At 41.8% G+C, this 20,073-nt stretch overlaps 2 protein-coding genes across 8 annotated transcripts in view; one reads left to right on the forward strand and one right to left on the reverse strand.

Moving 5' to 3' along the window:
• Positions 1-12,043, forward strand: part of LNX1 (ligand of numb-protein X 1) — a 58,608-nt gene extending 46,565 nt beyond the window's left edge. Inside the window, exons 7-10 of the mRNA XM_035547737.1 lie at positions 2,377-2,552; positions 3,923-4,139; positions 10,974-11,132; positions 11,908-12,043. Of these exons, the coding sequence (XP_035403630.1) occupies positions 2,377-2,552; positions 3,923-4,139; positions 10,974-11,132; positions 11,908-12,043 (688 nt within the window). The remainder of the gene's footprint in view (positions 1-2,376; positions 2,553-3,922; positions 4,140-10,973; positions 11,133-11,907) is intronic.
• A 1,472-nt stretch (positions 12,044-13,515) lies between these two features.
• The window catches only part of FIP1L1 (factor interacting with PAPOLA and CPSF1), a 45,188-nt gene continuing 38,630 nt past the window's right edge, over positions 13,516-20,073 (reverse strand). For 4 of the 7 annotated variants that reach the window (XM_035547749.2, XM_035547783.2, XM_035547767.2 and 1 more), the window contains 3 exons: positions 18,656-18,881; positions 14,561-14,698; positions 13,516-13,839 (listed from right to left, as the gene is read on the reverse strand). In XM_035547749.2, the coding sequence (XP_035403642.1) occupies positions 13,692-13,839; positions 14,561-14,698; positions 18,656-18,881 (512 nt within the window). In that variant the 3' untranslated portion in view covers positions 13,516-13,691. The remainder of the gene's footprint in view (positions 13,840-14,560; positions 14,699-18,655; positions 18,882-20,073) is intronic. The other 3 variants (XM_035547759.2, XM_035547774.2, XM_035547798.2) reach the window with 1 other exon arrangement.

The following is a 20,073-nucleotide window of genomic DNA, read 5'->3' on the forward strand; positions in this document are numbered from 1 at the left end:
AAGGAGAAGATGAACTGTTATGTTTTTCTTCTGACCTCTGAGTTCATTTCAGAATGACAGAGGAGGACAATTGTTTGGGAGAGAATGCACTGAAATGCAGTCACTGATAAACACTGCCTTTTAACTGGCTTACTCATTATCAGCTGTACCTCCAAGAGAGCTCTACGTGTGTTTACTGAAAAAGGCTTTACTTTACTTTCATCATGGCCTTCGTCTCAGCCAAGTTGCCCTAACTCCTTTCTATCTGCAGTCATGTAAAAAATGACATGCAGAAGAGTCACTTCAAAGAAAACTGATCTTGCATGTTTCAGCATACAATTACATGTACTTATATAATTTTTCACTGAAATATAACAGGAAAATTTGTCAGCACCACTTTGAAAGCTGCTTGTCTCTGCACTGATTCCTCAAAAATAGAGCCTTAGCTGATTTATCAGCCAGTGTTTTGGGGGTCAGAGACATGATGGACATAGTAAAAGTAACAGGATTGCTCTGAATGCTCAGGGTTGCAAGCTTACTTACAACTTCATATTTTCTTACAAAATTTCATACCCACATATTTGTGAAAATTAGTAGTGCCCCTATTCCACATGCTGCAGAAAGTGCCTGCTTCTTGGTGGAAAGGCATTCCTTTTCTAGAGGAAAACGGACAATGTTTTGCACAAACACGGATGAGATGTTACTTTTAGTTTGCACAAAGTTAGAGCTACCAAGTTTAAAACCTGTAAGCCTTGAAGATGAATGTGATCTTCTGAAGGATTAAGATGACCTGAACTAGGACATTTAAGTTCTCTAAAAGAGAATGTTGTAAAGCCTTCAGAAATGTTTAGGTTCGGTTGCAAGCCATAAACCCAATTACTCTGACACAGTGCCAGTGCTCTGCAGGTGGTATGTCCAGACAACTGTATCAGTTTGCTTTTTGTCCCACTGACTAAGACAAGATCTTTTTTCATGGAATTCTTTGCCTTTTTGTTCCTGAAGCTCTGTGGCTTCCCTGAAAATTAAGCTGTTCCGGTACTACGTATAAAGAAGCCCTCCATGTATCCGTCCCCACACCACATAATTCCCATTGACACTGTTCTTTTCTTACTTCCTATTCCCATAAAAACCTCTTAGTGCTGTCTTCCTTCCTTCCCCGTAGTCACAGTGGGAGAAGCCGTGGGCTTTCTTGCTCCTCTTTCTGCACTGCTGGCCCAGGAACCGAGGTAGAATGTCTTTGTGGGATCTCAGATTGCTTAGAAGAGATTAATGTGGCTTTAAATGAGATTTATAGATTCTTTTTGCATACTGTAAATGTGAGGTCACGCTTGTGAATGAGAGGGGGGCAGGGGGTTACATTCAAAATGTATTTAGCAGCATGTCTATTCTAGCTCCAAGAGGGTTTCTGCAAGAGGGACTAGGATCTTCAGGAGCTGGTGCCAGGAGCACAGCTTATGAAATGCCTAAACAAGCCAAAGCAATTAACATTTAAATCCAGATTTTGTGTAGCTCTTCTGCTAGAAATGGATGTGTTGTAAAGGTACCATTCAGTCCACAGGCTGTGCTGAAGCTGTGTTCCCTGTGCATCGCAAGGTTACCCGTGAGTTTGTTTCACCCTTGCTCAGAGACTAGCTCGCGTGGCCAGTGGTGTGTGTGTAACACCACTCTCCATTTGGAGACAGGAGCAAGAGGATGACTGCCCTCAGACAGCAGAGGTGGCTCTCATGGAGTGACCTTTGAAGCACAAGGACTAGGAAGAGCACCCTGGAAGCTATCTGTCTTCACTCTGTAAACGTCTTTCTCACTGAAATACATATACTTCTAACATGTTCTAGCCAATATACTCCTTAAACAGAAACATAGAAATTTGGAAGAGTAGATGAAGACTGTCTTCTCATCTGTCCCAAGATCTTTATTGCTTTAACCCAGGTGTACCGTTTCTCATAACTATACAGGTGATGTTCAGATTGCAAGCAGGAAGATAAAGATGATAAACTGATAGTTAAAGATATGATGGTGACATATACTGGTGATCTTAGTATCAAGAACTTTTTTTTCTTCTTTTTTTCCTTTTGGAAAGTTGTATTCTTTATCTACATTTCAAAGACCTACTCCTACTTCTCTTGGTCTCATTGCTAAACTGCTTCTGAGTTCAATAGGAACTGTGCCTGACTAAGGTACAGGTTATTTTGGCTATACCTCTGACTCCACAGAGCCTAAGCCCTGGGAAAGTTATGCCAGCCACCCAGACTGATATGGCAGGCAGTTGTAAAGTGCTTTGGTGTTCCCTCAGTCCTTCCCGATGAATATTTGCTTCAGTAGAAAATGCCTAAGCTGTCAGGGAGGTCCCCATGCCCACTGCGTGTGTTTGTTTTGTTTTCCCCATCCATCACAGAGCACCCTTCACGCTGTCACCTGCCATGAGAAGGTGGTGGCTGTCCGGAAGCATCACACAGAGTCGCTGGGAATGACAGTAGCAGGCGGAGCAACCAACCGGGAATGGGATTTGCCTATCTATGTGATAAGCGTTGAACCAGGAGGAGTTATCAGCAGAGACAGCAGGATAAAAACAGGTAAAAGCCTGCTTTAATTCAAAGGCTTGCTTTGAAAAACAGGGTGGTAGTACAGAAGCATCACACCCTGACACCTTCAGCTGTCCCAGAGATTTCTCTTAGGAGATGACAGATTAGAGGGTCTCAAGTTAGCTACTAGAAAAGGTATTATACACAGCGGTAACCATCTCTGTGAAGGGAATATAAACATAATGTGGTAGGAAACAAAATCATTTTTCACAGGAAAATGGGCTTGCACCACCATCTCCTAACTACTGAAATCTTTGTTATGCAACTTTCATAGTGTTGTGGTTTTGGTGTTGTTTTTGTTTTGTTTTGTTTTGTGTAAATTTTTGAGCTTGTTGCCGTATCATTTATGAGTTTTAAAAGATACAAAGGAGCAGAATTCCTGTCACACATGAAGCAATGTTAATGCCTTGTGGCTCAATATCATGTCTAGAAACATTGTCTTCATACCTTCATTTGGCTCTTGACGTAACACAGCATGTGGAGACACTGATAGCTTCTCCTCCTCCATGTGAATAAGTCACTGAAGTAAGATGAGGAGCACATTTTATCAGCATTTTTTCAGGAACTGGTAGAGAGCACGGGAATGGTGAAAGATCCCACTGTTCTCGGAAGCTATGTCTCCAAGAGCCTGCACTCAGCTTCACCCAAGTCACTGACCAGAAGCTGGAGCAACTTCCTGAGTGCATAAAAGGTTTTTTTGCCCTGCTCCTCAAAGCACCGAGGCAGTTGAAACTGGGGCAGAAAAAGTCTGGCCCAGCCCCTGGAGCCTGCAGCAGCATGCATATGGATATCCCCCTCGCAGGAGCTACAGTTTCTAATCCAAACACGTATGACATGGCAACAGGAGCAAACCAGCAGCTTTTCCCCTCTCCTCCTGCTGAGAAATAACTGCCTCTCAGTGGGTTGCATTTTCCAAAAAAATATATATATTCATCATGAGGCAGACACCCAGCATGGAAAATTCAGCCTGGTTAATTTGATAAAATTAGAAACAAATGAATACGTGATGTTATAACAGCGCCATAAGCCTCCAGGGTTTTGAGCAGCCTTTAGACTGTTGCCTGCCTCATCACAGCAGACCATGAGGAGAGGTTAATGTTCACTTAGAGATGCTGGGATGACCAGTGAGCATGGTCCAAGGTCTGAGGAGGATGCAGATGGGGTGCAGCAAGAGCACCCTGGCTTTAGAGTGGGGTGTCCCCCTGCAAGGACAGTCACAGCACCTACAGTCAGTGGATTCGACTATGCCATCAACAGTCTCATCAGGCAGCAAGATCTTGGCTCTGGATTTTTCTTGTTATTGCTGGGGATGTGTCTTAGAAACATTTCCAGAGTGTTTTTAATCACCCATTTCATCACAGGTGACATCCTCCTGAACGTGAACGGGATCGACCTGACGGGGGTCAGCCGGACGGATGCCGTTGCCCTGCTGAAAAACACCAGCTCCTCAGTGGTGCTCAAAGCCCTGGAGATGAGGGCGTGTGATGGCCAGGAGGAGAGCAGTCGCCGTCTGCCCCCCGAGGCCACCGAGAGCAGCGAGTGGTCGCCTTCCTGGGTGATGTGGCTGGGGCTGCCCCGGTAAGTCCAGCAGCCCCGTCCTCCCCCTGAAGGGGAGTGGGAGGAAAGATTTATGTTTTCTGGCAGTCCTTCTCCCTTTTGGCTTGATTCATTGCACTGACGTCTTAATTAAATCCAGGCTCTGTCAGTCTTTCCTCTAAATACCTCCCTTTTGTAAGTGGGTATGTGTACATGGAAAAATAGACACGCAGATCCTCTTGCAAGGGAGGGAAGTATCCTGAATTGTTCCAGTCCTGAAAACTTATCTGGCACATAGGGAGTGAAAGGAAAAGCTTATATGGATACAGGATCTTGTTAAACCGGGGCCTTGGCTCGACCACCCTGCAGAAGGCAGAGCTGCCCCTGCTGCTGCTCCCTAGCTGCACAGCCCTTAATTCTCCCTCGCCAAATGCTGCTCAATTGTTCGCCTTTACCCAGAAGTTACAGAGTGCGTGCAGTTGGCCAGTATCTCCAAATCACTTCTCTTCACCCCACCCCTGACTGAAAGGAGTACATTTGTCACATCCAGGAAGCAGCTGTGTTGTTGTTTCAGTAGGGATAATGAAAGCCACATCACATGTGGTGAACTTCTCTCCCGCTTGGTGCACGCAGCAGATACCTGCAGCTTCAGCGACATTTTGTGAGGTGTTAACTGAGGATGTGCTCTGAGTCTGTGGATACACAAAGCTAGCATCACTCCAGTGGGGAACTGCCTTCCCCAGCCTCAAGGAAAGAAGAATTCAGCCTACTAGCTATTTTCACCCCTATTCCTAAAGCCAGTATTGTCTCAGAAAATCTCTTTTTCTTCCATGAAGAAAACAGTCTGCAAAATAGGTGGGCTTTTGCTTACAGGCACAGATTCAGGACATGTCCTCGTTCCCTGCACTTGCAGAGCAGGTTAGATGCTCTTCCTCCTTCTGGCCTGAGCCATTTTGAGCTTCTTCACTTTGCAGCAAGGTCTGCTGTGATGGACAAACGTGCCTCACACAAATGTGTTTTGGGACCTGGTATGGAGCTAACAACTGTAACACGTGCTCAAGTGCTGCAAAAGCAGAATGGCTGTGTGTCTGACCACCACGGGTGAGAGGTTCTTCCTCCAACGGAGAGGCCTAGGTTTTTATTTCTGTGAAAAAGCAGTGAACTAATGGCCCATAGCTTGCAACCCCAGGCAATGGTGAACTCTTTCCTAGTGTCCCTTCAGAAAGGCAGGCCTAGCGAGGTCCCCATTCCTGCTTGCTGCTTTTGCGCTCCTGGGCGTGACAACATGAAGGCAGGGGTAACGTTCCCAGCAGAGAGGAAGCAAGCAGACTAGGCCTCGTGGATGCTGAATTCTGCAGTGCTGAGTCTTGCCTTCAGTCACCACCCATTGCTAGATGGGCATAAGCAATTGCACCCTGCCTATGCCTCGTGTAACCACAACTTTGCTCTGCTGTACAGACAACCTGAGCTGCCTGATCTTCATCTCCTACCCAGAGCCACCCAAAGGACGTATTTCCTCAGTGAGGCGACTGAGATGTATGACACAACTCCACAATGCTGCAGACTTGCACCCAGTTTTCTCATCCCTCAGTACAGCTTTGAAGTGTGACAGGAAAAGGGTGGCATTTTTTTTTCCCCATTTACAGGCAGTATCTAAGCTCGCCATATCCCCCTCTTCCACGCCTGCATGTGTGAAGCCATTCCCACCCACTCAGTCTGAAGGAAAATTAGCCCCAATGTCAGCAAGTCTGAGAACAGGAAGCTGATTGTAATCGTATCCCCAGCTGCGACGCCAGGCACAGTGCGGCCCTTCTCTGCCAGGCCCAAGCAGGGGATTAATATGCCAGGCCAGCACGCGGGTCCGACCGCCAGACTGAGACAGGGACCAAAACTGATCAGACGTGACAGTGACAAAGGTGTGCCTCATCCTTGGTAGTAGCTAGCTGGTTGACACAGGGCACAAGGATCAGATTTGGATTTGCTCATTGCATACAATCAGAGCCTTCATTCTTCCCCCAGCGTGAATGCTCTTACCCTCGTACTCTTGTACTGATCCTCCAGGGCCCACACCAGACATCTGGAAGTCCTTCAGCAAGTTCCCTCACTAGAACGTGTGTCATATTAACTCATTTCCCCCCAGTCTGAGCATTTAACCTTTCCCTATCAGTCCTTGAGTTTGCTTTTGGCAAGGATCACAGCCCAGTAGATCTCAAGGTATTTCCAGAAGTCTCTCAGTTTTTTTTCCAGGCTGCTACAGAAAGTGATTCTCTGTCCACATACACTTCAGACAGGTCTGTCTTGGTAAAGGTTAAGGTGCTTCAGTTAAGGTTGCCTTGTGTGCAACTGTGGGGCAGGAAGGCTGATGATTCACCTATCTTAATTAAAACCACGATGATGACAGTAAAACCATCCCAAATTCCAGAGGGACTGCTCCAAGGTGCCTGAGTCTAAGAACAATCAATACAGCTAGGCTGTAGGAAAGGCTATCACTACATAGGGTCACGTAAGGTACTTGTGAAGATGGATGGGGCACACCTACATAAGAAAAACTGAACAAGTAGCAAAGGCAAGATTTCTTCCGTGTTCAAAAACAGAGTTTTGATGAAAAATCTCATGAAGCACGGTCCTATAAGATGTGCTGTCTGAGATGAGATAAGCTAAACACTAGAGGATACCTACAGACCTCCTTCCACAGCTGATGAAGTGGCTGCTATTGATATTAGTCTGTTTTCTATGTGATTAAAGAACGGTAGCTTCCTTACTTTGGAGGCTGGCATACTGTAAATGCCTAGTTCTGTACTAGTAGCCTGTTTCCCAGGGGTTGAACACGTATTACAGAGATGGACATAGACAAGAGGCACACAGTTTTAGGGAATTATATTTCTGAATCAAGTCAGTAGCAGCAGAATCATCTAGACAGGTTATGGGACTCCTCGTACCAAAGCTCAAAGCCTTGGAAATGCTGTCTTGCACAATTTCACGTTTGTGGAACTCACTTGAATTTCGGTGATCTTACAATTGGCCCTGGTTAGTTTTCTATGGTTTGATAGTACATAAACAACTCTTCTTTCTGTAGTACAATCCAGTGCAGGGTGGTTATAAAATAGACGCACATGTGCATCTGACATCTGTCAAAACTTGGACTGCACAGGCACAGGGGGGCTGCGGGCTGAGAGGCGGTAGGAAACAGTGATGCAGAAACTTAAGCATTCCAGCCTGGAGCATTATTTCAGGGTAGCTAATTTAATTGTTTGTTGTTGAGGAAGACAGGTCTCGTTTATTGTTGGAGGGAAATGTTGTTAAGCATGCACAAAGAAAATAATGCGTAGCAGCTGGTGAAAAGCATTTCCCCAGCCCTGTGATGTTTCTTCTACTCTAGCCTGGTTTCCCGCTCTCCTTTCTCTCTCTTCATGTTTCCTTCCCCCAGCTAGCACTTAAAAATACTTTATAGATCATCCTGTCATAACATTTACAAACACTAGTACTTCACATGAGTGCTTTTGTTCATCTGCAAAGTGAGATGAGAAAGACAGGGGTAGGCCGGAGTCGTTCTGCAGACCAGGGGTAGAACTGGATCTAAAACGTGGACTGGGAGGGAAACTCCCCCAAATTTACTCTGTCCCAGTTCTGATGGGACTAATTCCCACACATCTCTCCAGTCCTCTGCCAGATACTGTAACAGGGCAGGAGGGGAAGTGTCACGGGTTTGAAGTCTGTTATTGCTGAAGTCACATTGGCTTTGACTCCCAGAGCGTGAGGCTACTTACCCTTCATGAAGGGAAGGAAGGAACTGTGCATTTAACTACTTGTAAATAGGCAATTTCAAACTTCTTGTGCAACAGTAATTGCTGCTCGGCTGTAGTATTCCTTCAGATAGGACCCTGTGTCTAGACACTGCTTATCCTCAAGGCTTGAATCTGTGACAAGTTCACACACAAATTACTCCCCGTCCTCGGCTTTCTGACTGCTGGAATACTTACAGATAGTGGCAGAAGGCCGCAAGCTGCTTTGTTCCAAGACAGAAGATGGTTTGCTTTGGACCACTCACAGTGTAGTGGGTTATGGCAGTTATCTGGGTCAAAACACACAGACTGAGGAGGTTCATTACCACAGAAAAATAATCTACTCAAGCACACTAAGCATCTTTGGATGACGCAAGTACTGTTTCATTTTCTCTCTGTGGCACTTCTGAGCTTGTCTTGATTACTACACAGCTGTAAAGAGCCAAATGAAATACCTCTCTTCTGGCTGCTCTTTGCTCGGGCAGACCAGGCATCCCTGCTTGCATACAAACTACTGGAGCAAGCAGGAACAGCCTGATACGTAGCCTGGCAATGCACATGCCTGGCTCCCAGCATCCCTTCCACATTTCCAGCAGCACTAATGCGTAGCTCATGTATGAGCTCATGTCAATCTCCAGCTATGCCCAAGGTGATGGGTTGGTCCTGACACACTGCCCAACACCCCTGGCTGACTGGGGAGAAAATAGGAAGAACGAGAGGAAGAACTTGTGGGTCAAAATAAAGCCAGGGAAATCACTCACCAATTACTGATGTGGGCAAAACAGACTTGGGGAGTTAAATTTAAAATATGTAATTACCAATTTAGGTATTAGGATCCAAAGATGACAAAGTTGTAAACCCTTAGGGAAAGCACCTTTCCTCCTGCTTCCTGGTCTCTGCTGTCCTTGCTGTCAATGCAGCCTACAGCCAGCCCCTTCGGTCAGGCAATGGGTGGCACAGGGGGTCAGGGTCAGGACATGGGGGTCCATCCCCAGAACAAAACAGCTGTGCTGATGACAGCTATGCTGATAAGGTGGTTTCAGGTCTGTTTTCAGGTGAGTGGGAGTAATTTCCTGGTCTGGCTTCGGCAGGTCCCCGCAGAGCTGCAAAGTAGGAACATCACCAGATGATCAGAGGAACACTCAGTGTTGTACTGGCAATTAATTCCAAGGTTAATCAAGATACTGGAGCTAGATGTACCCCATTCATCCTAAAAGAGATTAAAGTTTTATGTTCTGTAACATCAGAACATCACTTTCTGATTCAGCTTACGGTGCAAGGGCAATGGGCAACTGAAAAACAACCATCATATTAAGAGAAAAGTATTTTGGGGCTTGGTAATTAGGTACACCACAGAACAATGATAATGCTAGTAAGCCATGTCTATTTTAGTTAAATCTAGCATGCTCTTTGAAAAAAAGCATGCATTTATGCCTTCCAGACTGATGGAGACCATGTAGCGAATGAGGTTACAGAAGGTTGTACAGGATGCATGTAAGCCTCCTCTTCACTGTGTTTTCTTCTCATGTCTTCACCTGCTCGACTATTTGCTTCCTATGGCATCAGAATTTAGTTTATCACCTTTCAATTTTGGTAATGTCCTCTTATAATGTGGGGCAGCAGAGCCCCCTGCCCTGCAAAACCAACACTAGGTAATAGCACTACCGGCTGAATCCTGGCATTGCTTGGTCATGACCTTGGTAAGTACCATCAAACACAGAAGTCTTAAGTGATTTTGCACATTTAAAAAGTCCACAGATGGTAAAGTAATAATGCCTGGCTGCTGAGGAAAGAAACAAACGTCACCTGTTTCTTACATTAGCAGCCAGTGAGTGCTTGTTCAAATATTATATACCTACCATCCTGGCAGCAGGTGAATATTTGTAGGTCCCGAGGGACTAATCGAGTATTACTATAAAATTCTGCTCTGAAACAGAGCAAAAGTATTATTTGACAAAATGTAAAAAAGCTAGACACATTAGTCTTTAAGATAAGGTTATTAATCCTTCTCCAGAAGAAGGGTCAGCTGTTTCTCAGAAACCTGAGGCGTTCCTGAACGGAGCTCAGAGCAGTTGCTTGCTGAAGGCCAGCCCGACACTTCAGATTTGGAACAGTGAAAGGGTTTTCAGGCTTTTCAGTCATTCCTGGGCAAACAGATAACAATGAGTGGGTTAAGTAGTGGTTAAGTAGTAAGGACCGAAAATACTGTTGCTCTGTAACTAATGAAATTATATATTTGTTTTCTGGTTGGTTAGGGAAAAAAAATAAACGGATGTTCAAAGTACTCAGAGCCATATGCAAAGTGTAGGAGTCTAATTACGATACTACTCTCACTTTCCCATATTTGTTGTTTCAGATAAGCTTTGAATTAACATAATTTACAATATCATAAATGTAAAAGACAAAAGGCAGGAGAGGCAGATTTCACCTTACTTACCATAAAATACTGCTAATTGTTAGAGTGAGGACAAGCTATCCTCTCAACAGCAGACTCACTCCAAAGCACAGACTGAAACGTACGGGCTTCTCTCATCTTCCATGCTGCAACTTACCATGCTACTTGACAAGAAAAGCTCAGGATTCCTACTTCCAGGGGTATTCTTGCTTGAGTGACCGCTGAGATTTCTGTAATTCTGGTGCAATGCATTGGCCTTGAAATTTTTGTTTTAGATTTGACATGCACCACAGTCCTAGATGCCTGGCTACTTTTGACACAATTAAACACAACACATACAAGGCTCTTATCCAGAAGATAAAACAAGTCACTGGATTGTCTGAGGCAAATGAAATATAGTTTCTGGAACTACAGCTTACAAATACTAAATGCAGTCTCAGTTAAAGTGTTTTTCTTTGTCACTTTCATGTAAATATTTTAAAACCAAGATTAGCTAGTAATTCTACTTCTAGCATAACTGGCTGTAGAAAGCAGCATTACAAAAAAAGAAGGAAACTGTAGGTGTTTACTACTGTGGGGCTTTGGTGTTTTATCTCTCTGAAACACTCTACGAGCATATTAAGAAGCAGATGCATCGTTAATGATTCATCCAAATTCAAAGTTAACCAAAAGACATTTAATTAGAACGGTTTCTTTCAGGTATTTGTACAGCTGCGAAGAAATCATATTACGAAGAAACACATCCGGAAGTCTTGGCTTCAGCATCGTAGGAGGCTATGAAGAACACACTGGGAACAAACCATTCTTTATCAAATCCATTGTTGGGGGAACACCAGCATACAATGATGGAAGAATTAGGTAATGATAACTGTCTAATAAGTAGCAGCAATCAAGTAAGGCTTTCATCTAGATATATTTTTAAGCAAAAAATAAAGCTTACTTGAACACACTTGTAAGTGGGGAAAAAAGGAATCACAGATAATTAGGAAGACAAGCATGCTTCATATTAGTGCATTAAAAATTTATAGTGAGCTCAATGCAGTACAGAATTAAGCTCTGTAAATAGGACACAAGTGCCCTGAACTTCAACAGATTTACTTTCATTGTAGAATGTTTTTAGATGTCTAACAGTCACTAGTGTAAGTAAAAAGATACATCAGTTTGAACTATTTCTGGGGTAGTGAAAAGAATGTCAGCACAGGGAATCTTCCCTATGTCCCCAGCTCAAAAGAAACAAAACAAAACAAACAAAAAACAACCCAAACTCAACTTCCCTGCAAACACCAATGTAATTTAAGAGAGTAAAATGCAGGATGGAGGAAATGTATCAAGTCTTAAAAATATTTTGTTTAGAATATAGCTCATTCACATCTGAAAGCACTATATCCTATTTTCCTTCAAATATGTCTAATTAATTATAGTTACAAAGAAAAGGAGGGAAAAAACAGGGAAAAGCGTGAACGCCAAACTATTTTCACCTGTTCTATTCCCTCATTTATGAACTGTGGTGAGCCGAGAAGGAATAGCGATGCTCACTTATACTCCTTCCCCACAACTTAAGGGCACGCTTTGTCATTTGCAAATAAGAAGTCACCTTGTTGAATTTTCTCCTATTTACCTTTGTTTTTTTCAGATGCGGTGATATCCTCCTTGCTGTCAATGGCAGGAACACATCAGGAATGATGCATGCCTGCTTGGCGAGGATGCTCAAAGAACTGAAAGGAAAAATTACTCTCACAATTGTTTCCTGGCCTGGCACTTTTTTATAAAACGAGTCTTCACAGAGAATACAAGAAATTTAAGAAAGAAAAAAAAAAAAAAAAACGAAAAGAAAAAAAACAGATGTCAGCCATGTTTGCTTATTGGGGGGTCAAATGCGTGTTTATAACGAAAAGGTTTGGGAAATTTCAACCTGCATGTCAAGAAAAGTCGAGCTAAGGCAAAGCAAGGAGACATCAGAGAATCACTTCAGAGTGATTTAAGCTACAGACTTCGTTCCTTCCCCATGTTCTCAATTTTTTTGTGTTTTGCTTTATTTTTTTTTTTATATATATATATATTTAATGCATTGTAATAATCATGGAATTTAGGGAGCAGCAACTCCTGCTCACTCACTTTATTTTGATTTATAAAAAGAAATCCTCGAATAATTTATGGAAAAATTCCTTGCAGTTTTTCCAATTGCAAAAATCAGGTGAAGATTTTTATCCAACACACGAATAGCACTTTGATTATGTGTACTTTCTCATGGTCAGCATGAAGCTGGTATTTTCAAGACTTTCAAGTACTGTTTGTTAGTCTGTAAAACTGTGAACTACATTTCTAAAATTATTAAAAATAACTGTAACTGTGTATTTGTACAGACATTATTTTCATCCAAAACCAAACAAATTGGTCTCCCTGTTGGCTTCTGACTAATACTATTTAATCAAGGATTTTTATATAGAATATAGAATGAAAAAATTCATATAGAATTATCATTTTCAAATAACTACACTGCACCCTACTAATATCATCAAGCACGCTGATGAGGCAGTGTAATTTCTGCAGGACTGCCATGCCAATCTCACAACACTGTGCTAGAAAGAGGAAATCTGAAAGCGATGACGGACTTGTTACTTTTTTCTTAAAATAGTTCTTCGCCTTTCTCTGCAAATTACCCTTGTTTCAGTCTTATTTTTTCTCAAAAGCTAGCAATGTGAGGAGGCTATGTTCGTTCACCTTTATCGTGTTAGTAACAGCTGTCCCCCAGAACAAAAACTAAAATGAACTTTCTCTTAAGCCCCTGAAAAGCAGCAGGGATGATTATCCAGCTTAAGTCTTTCTTATGCACCCACACAAACCAGACATAATTACCAAGTGTATGATCACCACACTCAGTGTTCCATTGGACTAAGAACAGTCAGCACCTTTCCCCCCTCCCCTAATTTTTTCATTACACTTTAGTATGAAGTTCTTGAAGAGTCTGCAATTTCTGCCTGTCCCTGCAGTAAAGGATGACCTTTTCAAATATGATCTCCAAAAGCTATGTTAAACTCACACTGTTCCAGATGTTGGTGTATAATAAAGTGAATGCACACTGCTTCTAAAGCCAGCAAAAGAATGACCTTCCCACTGGCTTATGAAAAAAGGAGACAATTTAATACAAAGAGTTTAATCCCTACATATGTTGAAAGAGCATAAGCCTCTAGATGCAAGATATTTTCTCGACGTTTTTTAAGACAAAGTCAGTCCAGGAATCTTAACATGAAAAATTTATTCTTTTATTTTCAAAAAAACCAACCAAGTAACCTTCGATTTCATACTAACAGAACAAGATTAAGAGCAAATTATTTTAATACCCAGAAAAATAACAAGATTTATAGTAATCTATTTCCGGCACTAATATATATGCAAATAGGCAAAAATCACACAAGCCTATTCGACAGGGGCAGCTTCAGTGTTTTCCTGTTCAGGAGCAGGTTCACTGCTGGCTTCTTTTCCTTCTTTGCTTCTTTTAGATTTTTTGTGTTTGTGCCTTCTGTGGCTGTCCCCTTCTTCACTGTCATGGCGACGTCTGCTGTTACTAAATAAAAAGAGGGAAAATATACCTCAAGCAATTGCATGAAACTTCAGGCCCCGTATAATGACACAGTACAGAAAACCTGCCTTTGCATTCGTATTTGAAAACAGGCACCTGCTTCTGTTCTGTCCCATATAGTACCTGGATGTCAGAATCAAACTGAATTTTTCATGTAATGGTACATACCTCTACACATCCCCAATTTTTTACTGAGATTTTTGAGTAATTTTCCACATTTGTAACCCGTATTCTAACAGCAGTATTATTAGCAATGTCACATCACTACTAGCATCCTTAAGATTCAACATTCTTACTGATCCTCTTCCCCTGAATTAACCTTTATTTCTAACTGAAACAGTTGAACCATTTCTGCAGAGTGAACATAAGGGTTATTTTACTTACTTTGTAAGAATCATTAAATTCTTGTGTTAACGCTGCTGAACGTCAGCTTCACTCTGCCTCTTTCTGACAAACCACTTTACCCTTCTTTCCCCAAATTCACTTTTGATCACTAGCTAAGACTGTCACATACATCAATCAATATGCAGTTACCCAAGGCCAACACTGCTTTTTGTCTGTCCACATTTGATATGGCAGACTTGTTCCAAGTAGTACATCTAAGTGTTTACAGCCTTTCCACGAAACTCCAGTTTGTTTGGGGTTCTTCTAAAAATTTATTTTTTTAAGCTGGTAAAAGTCTTTCGTATCCTATTAAAAATCAAACCTTCGAGATGACTTGTGTCTAGTCTCTTCTTTCTCTCTGTGTCTTCTCTCTCTATGTCGGTCATCTTTCTCTCTGCTTGTTCTATGGCGGTCATAGCCTCTTTCTGCGTAGTCTCTATATCTGTATCGTTCTTCATCGCTGATTAAAAGAAGATGGTCTTTTCAGGACAGTAACACTAAACAGTATATATACATATATATTTAAAAATAAATTCTCACATGCTCTTGAAATAAATGACATACATCTTAAAGTTGCTTCTGGGTTTCTAAACAAAACCCGCAACGTATGTTAAAGGTATACTAAAGCTCTTTACCTTAACCATAGAAGTCTAGTATATGATATCATTTGGAAGAGGGATCGTTTGATAAAAATGGAAGGCAAGAAGAATGCAACAGTGTCCCATTAAATTTATACTGGAGTTATCAAGAAGTTAGCTTAAACCCGTATCTGAATAAAGTACAATCCTATGTAAACTTCAGTAATGTCTTCAGGTTAGTGTGTGTAATGCTCAACACTTACCAGCCTACCTTTTGACTACTACAAGCCAATTCAGTAAATTAAATCCTATTTTTGGTACCACTGATCTATTTCCTTGTATCTGCTTCAAGAAAGGAAACACTAGGTGCAAAGAAATGGACAGTAAAATATGCTGTGTTTTGGGTGGCTTTTTACATTAATTTCTCTACAATGCCAATGCTGTCCTCCGCTCCTCTCTGGGATTACTGCCCTGGGCTGCCCTGCCACAACGCTAGTAAGAAAATTAGATACTACAGGCTATACAAGAATTTCAAGCCTTTAATTCAGAATCTGTTTTCATATTTTGTCTTGATAAAAAGGACAGTTCTAAGAGTTCAGTGAAATTTAAAAAAAAAAAAAAGAGTAGTAACGGTTGTTAGCTAACACCACTCATGCTCTGCATTAGCACAGCATGAAAAGGCACGCTTGATCTTTTCTCTACCAAGAAAATCCTACCCAGATATAGTACCCAAATGGAATTTAACAACCAGACTTCAATAAAAATTAACTAAGACTTCACGTAATATATAAATAGTTGCAGTAACAGTGGTTTGGAAGATCCTTACCTAGTCCTAAAGAAAGGTAGAACATAACCAAGCTTTCTGAGGTAGCAATTACAGCAACAATCTAGATACTATTAAGCTGACAAAAGTCAAGTGTTTCTTGCTTTTCTTCATGTTTCTTTGCCAACATTTACCATAAAATGAAGTCTCTTCACGAGTCCTTGAGAGCAGCAGAACCTTTAAAGTTCTGCAGAAAAAGTCAGACAGATCTTGCAAGGAGAACAGCTCACCTCTAGAGATTTCTCATGCCCTGCAGCAGTGAGGATTTAAACCAAAATGATTTTATCTGCCATAATTTGGACGTAGTGGCCATTTCCCAGGTAAGAACGTTACATCAGTGATCATTATAGCAATGCATAAAAACTCAGAGAAGGGGGGGAGATGTCTGAAGCAACAGCACCGGTCTTTCTATGAAACTTTGTATAATTGTATCTTGAAGCAAAATTCAAGAATTAAAAATTAGAAATTTAGAATAGTGTAGAGAAGCATCAAATAAAACTCAAACTCCTAATTTTCTAGGAGACATTAAAAATATTCACATACCAAAATCAGGAAACTACAGCTACTGCTAAGGAACTCAAAGTTATGACTTATGACTAAGTAACACGACTGCATTGATTAACGACTACATTAGTACGAAATCCTAACTGCACTTACAACCACACATCTGAGAGCAAGCTGATCCTCAAAAGTACACTTGTGACAGATCACAGGATGGCTGAGGCTGGCAGGGCCCTCTGGAGGCCACCTGGTCCCAGCCCTGCTCCAGCAGGGCCACCCAGAGCTGGCTGCCCAGGACCATGTCCAGGCGGCTTCTGAAGATCTCCAAGGAGGACACTCCACAGCCTCTCCGGGCTGCCTGTGCCAGGGCTCCATCTCCCACCCAGTTAAAAAGTTCTTCCACTTATACTTTTGTGATAGCGGCCCAGATGTCACTATCGTTTCTTAGATTTCACAGACCTCATAGCTAGTGCAGCTCACGGCATTTTGATGTTTATTGCACACAGAGCGCTGAGTCCTGCTCAATTTGTAGTCCACCTGGACACCAAGTCCTTTCCTATAAAGCTTTTTTCTAGCCAAACAGACCCTGGTCTGCTCTGCTGCACTGGGTTATTGGTTTTCATGACCTCAGAAATATATTTTTAAATTACTAAAGAACCACCATAAAACAGTAAGCTATCAATCAAATGCTGAACTTTTCATTTTCAGTAGTAACCAACTGATGTGAAACTATCAAAACAGAAACAAAAACGTACTCTTTGCAGAAGGGATCACCATCAGAAAACACAGCCTTTTCTCAAGGGAACAGAGAATGAGATACATTGTGAAAACGCACAATTTCATCTGAGGACAGCAGGGCAAAGGTGGCAGAAAACACAGAAAACTGAAGGTTCATTTTTAAACCACATTTCAGTTATACTACTGGGGTAAAAATAATCTCATTTTTTACAATTTTAAGAAATTCACTTTTTTTTAAAATCTCAAAAAGAACTGCTAAAAACATATATGGCAATAATTTCTGAGCAATAAAATGCTAAAGACGATCCTTACTCCAAATCTCACAACAGTATTTCTTAAGTTTAAACAAAGGCAATTTAAATAAAAGCAATGCATCCGTGCTGTCTCTAGAATAGCTCACATTCTCTTCCTTCCTTGCAGCTTTTTTGAGTGCACAAAATTGAAAATAAACCTTTTTTAAAAAACAAAAAAAAAAACACAGTATGTCTGCATGTTCTGTCTTTCTTAAACTTCCCCCACCTTCTCTGTGATTCCCAACCCAACTTATGTGAGTTAAGGGCCTCCCATTTTCTTACACGGCCATGTGGCAACAGCTTTGCTACAGATGGTGGATAATTTAGTCACATAAAAAAGTCGAGGCCTGCTCTTCCCCCTCCTTTGCAGATAACTCTGGCAGCAGCACAGAGATTTCTCTAGGCCTGGAAGCTATTAAGGTTCATTTCAAGCACCCTTGAATGACCAGGCTCCTTTCTGGCCTTCAATCAAGCTGTCTGAGGAACAGATGTTTAGATTGGTCTTGAGTTCCCAAAAACTGACCCTGTAACACAGCACACGCATGCAGGAGAGGACATCACTGCAGTAATCTCGGCGTGTGCCTACATGGAAAAGCAGCTTTCTCGCGCCCAGTTTGGGTCTTTAGTTAACAACCACCATGCATAAAAGTCTCATCTCTCAGCTGAAGTCATGTCGACTCCGGGTGTTCTCATTCCCCACAGTATAACGCCATTAGCAAAAACAATCAGCCCAGCAGCTAACGTATATTCCCCACAAAACTGAAACTTAACGAAAAACACTGAGAAAAGCAGTCTAGATGTTCACCCCCAAATACTGAGCAAAGTAAATACAGATATGTCTATATCCAACAAGGCAACGTGAATCTGTGGAGTCAATAGCAAGTTCAACATTAAACGCTTTGTACATGTGCACATGAGCCACAGAACAGTTGCAGATTTTTTCTTTTTTAAGCAATTAGGATTGAAAGCCTGAAAAACAATAATTATCTGCCTGAAAGCGAACAAAAAAAGGTTCTTAACCTTAAAGTAAATTTTTAAAACGGTAGGAGCGATTATAATCCAGCTAGCGCTAATGACTAAACTACCCATCTTAACGGCTAAACCCAAGAATTAAGGTACAATGCTGTACCACGTTGCTCTTGGCACTTAAATGGCAACTAAGGTTCATTTAACACTTCCACGGATTTTTGTAGAACTGAGGTCAAAGAGAGCTGACTATGTCACTCATACACCGTGTTTAAATCCCACCTTTAATCCATAAAACACTATAACCAGCTTGGACGTTCACCGTAGTTTTGGCACTTGTGTTTTATGTTTAGAAAATCAATTATAGTTTCCAATTGAAAAGGGGGGAGGGAAGGAGGCCACACCCTCTATTTCTTTGGAGTATACAGCTGGACACTAACCTTTAAGGCTGAAATACACCACATAACATGGACACAGTTAGGAGCAGAGTTACAGCATGCTTAAGGTGTTGCACCAACCTGTTGAACACGCTTGGAGTCGGACTGTGATCTCGGTCCCGTTCTCTGTCTCTGGTCCGTTCTCGGTCTCTGTCTCGGTCCCGGTCTCGATCCCGATCCCGATCTCGAGATCGCTCCCTCTCCCGTTCCCTATCCTTCTCTCGCCGTGCATAGTAATCCCACTGTTTGCTGCTATCCATAAGACTAGACCATGAAGGAGCAGAACCTGCAAGGTGCGGAAAGGTGACTAAAGAAAAAGACGCTGGTATTAGAAAGAACAAAATCAGATACCGTAAGAAAATTGCAATACTACTTCATGCGTGAACACAGACGGTTGCTAGCCTCCTTCAATGACATTTTCCAAGCTTCCTCTTTCACATGGAAGTTAATTTTGCACAAACCCTGCATTTTTTCCATGATGCTAATAAAGGCCTCTGGCACTCATTTAAATACTCATTACGAAGATGCAAAGAACTGGGTTACACATCACAACACGTCTAAATCCCTCTGCACTATATATACACACATACATATATATTTTTCCTAAGGTTTGCTGATAGAATCTGATTTCATGTCATCAAATGGCTTTGTTTTGGGGGAACGATAAAAACAAACAAAAAAATGCTTTTTGAAACTTAGTGGCTCTGAAAGCCTAGTCCAGAAAAACTGGGAAAAGGATACTTCCAACTTTCTCTTTAGATGTTATTATGTTTGTATGTTTTGTCCTTCAAGACCACGGTATTTTAAATATAACATTTTTGTTGCTCATAATGTTCTCGTTCACTAATTCATATTGCACAGTGCGCTTTGCCACCCTTTTCTGATTACAGAACGTAACCGTAACTTTAGAGGTCTCGTCCATAAATTCATTCTGGGAAGAAGAAATAACACTCCTACTTATGCTTCGTAAGACACCATTTCCAAGGAATACTCAGCACAACCACTATTACTACTAAAACATAAGTTTCAGAAAGTGACGTACATTGTTAAAAGATGATACACTGAAGAAGTGGAGAAGGAAGTCACAACACAACGCTGTCCCACAACCCTTCTTGTAACCAGCACTGGGAGAAGGGACATGATTCTCCACTGCTTCCTGCCAACTCAGCTGTACTAAACAGCTCCTCATCTTAATGCCCCAATTGTTCTGTCTTGCTCTTCCCCTCCAGAAGCCCCAAGGACACGTCCTATTACTGAAAAATAAGGGCTGTAGTATTTAACTGGAAACAGCACTCTCTAGTGGGCTTAGAGTACAGAGGTCACAGATTCTCACTTTCTGCTTATCTGCTTTCCTGCCGAATGATAATGCAGCCTTCCACAAATAGCCTGAGTTCCACTTCATTATCAATAATATGAGAACAATATTCGCTTGGCTCCACAGCGTTATAGAGACGTCGATATTACAATTAATGTAATCATCCGCTGAACAACGCCATCTG

The sequence above is a fragment of the Cygnus atratus genome, chromosome 4, assembly GCF_013377495.2.
Source record: "Cygnus atratus isolate AKBS03 ecotype Queensland, Australia chromosome 4, CAtr_DNAZoo_HiC_assembly, whole genome shotgun sequence".
In the NCBI taxonomy this organism is placed as follows: domain Eukaryota; kingdom Metazoa; phylum Chordata; class Aves; order Anseriformes; family Anatidae; genus Cygnus; species Cygnus atratus.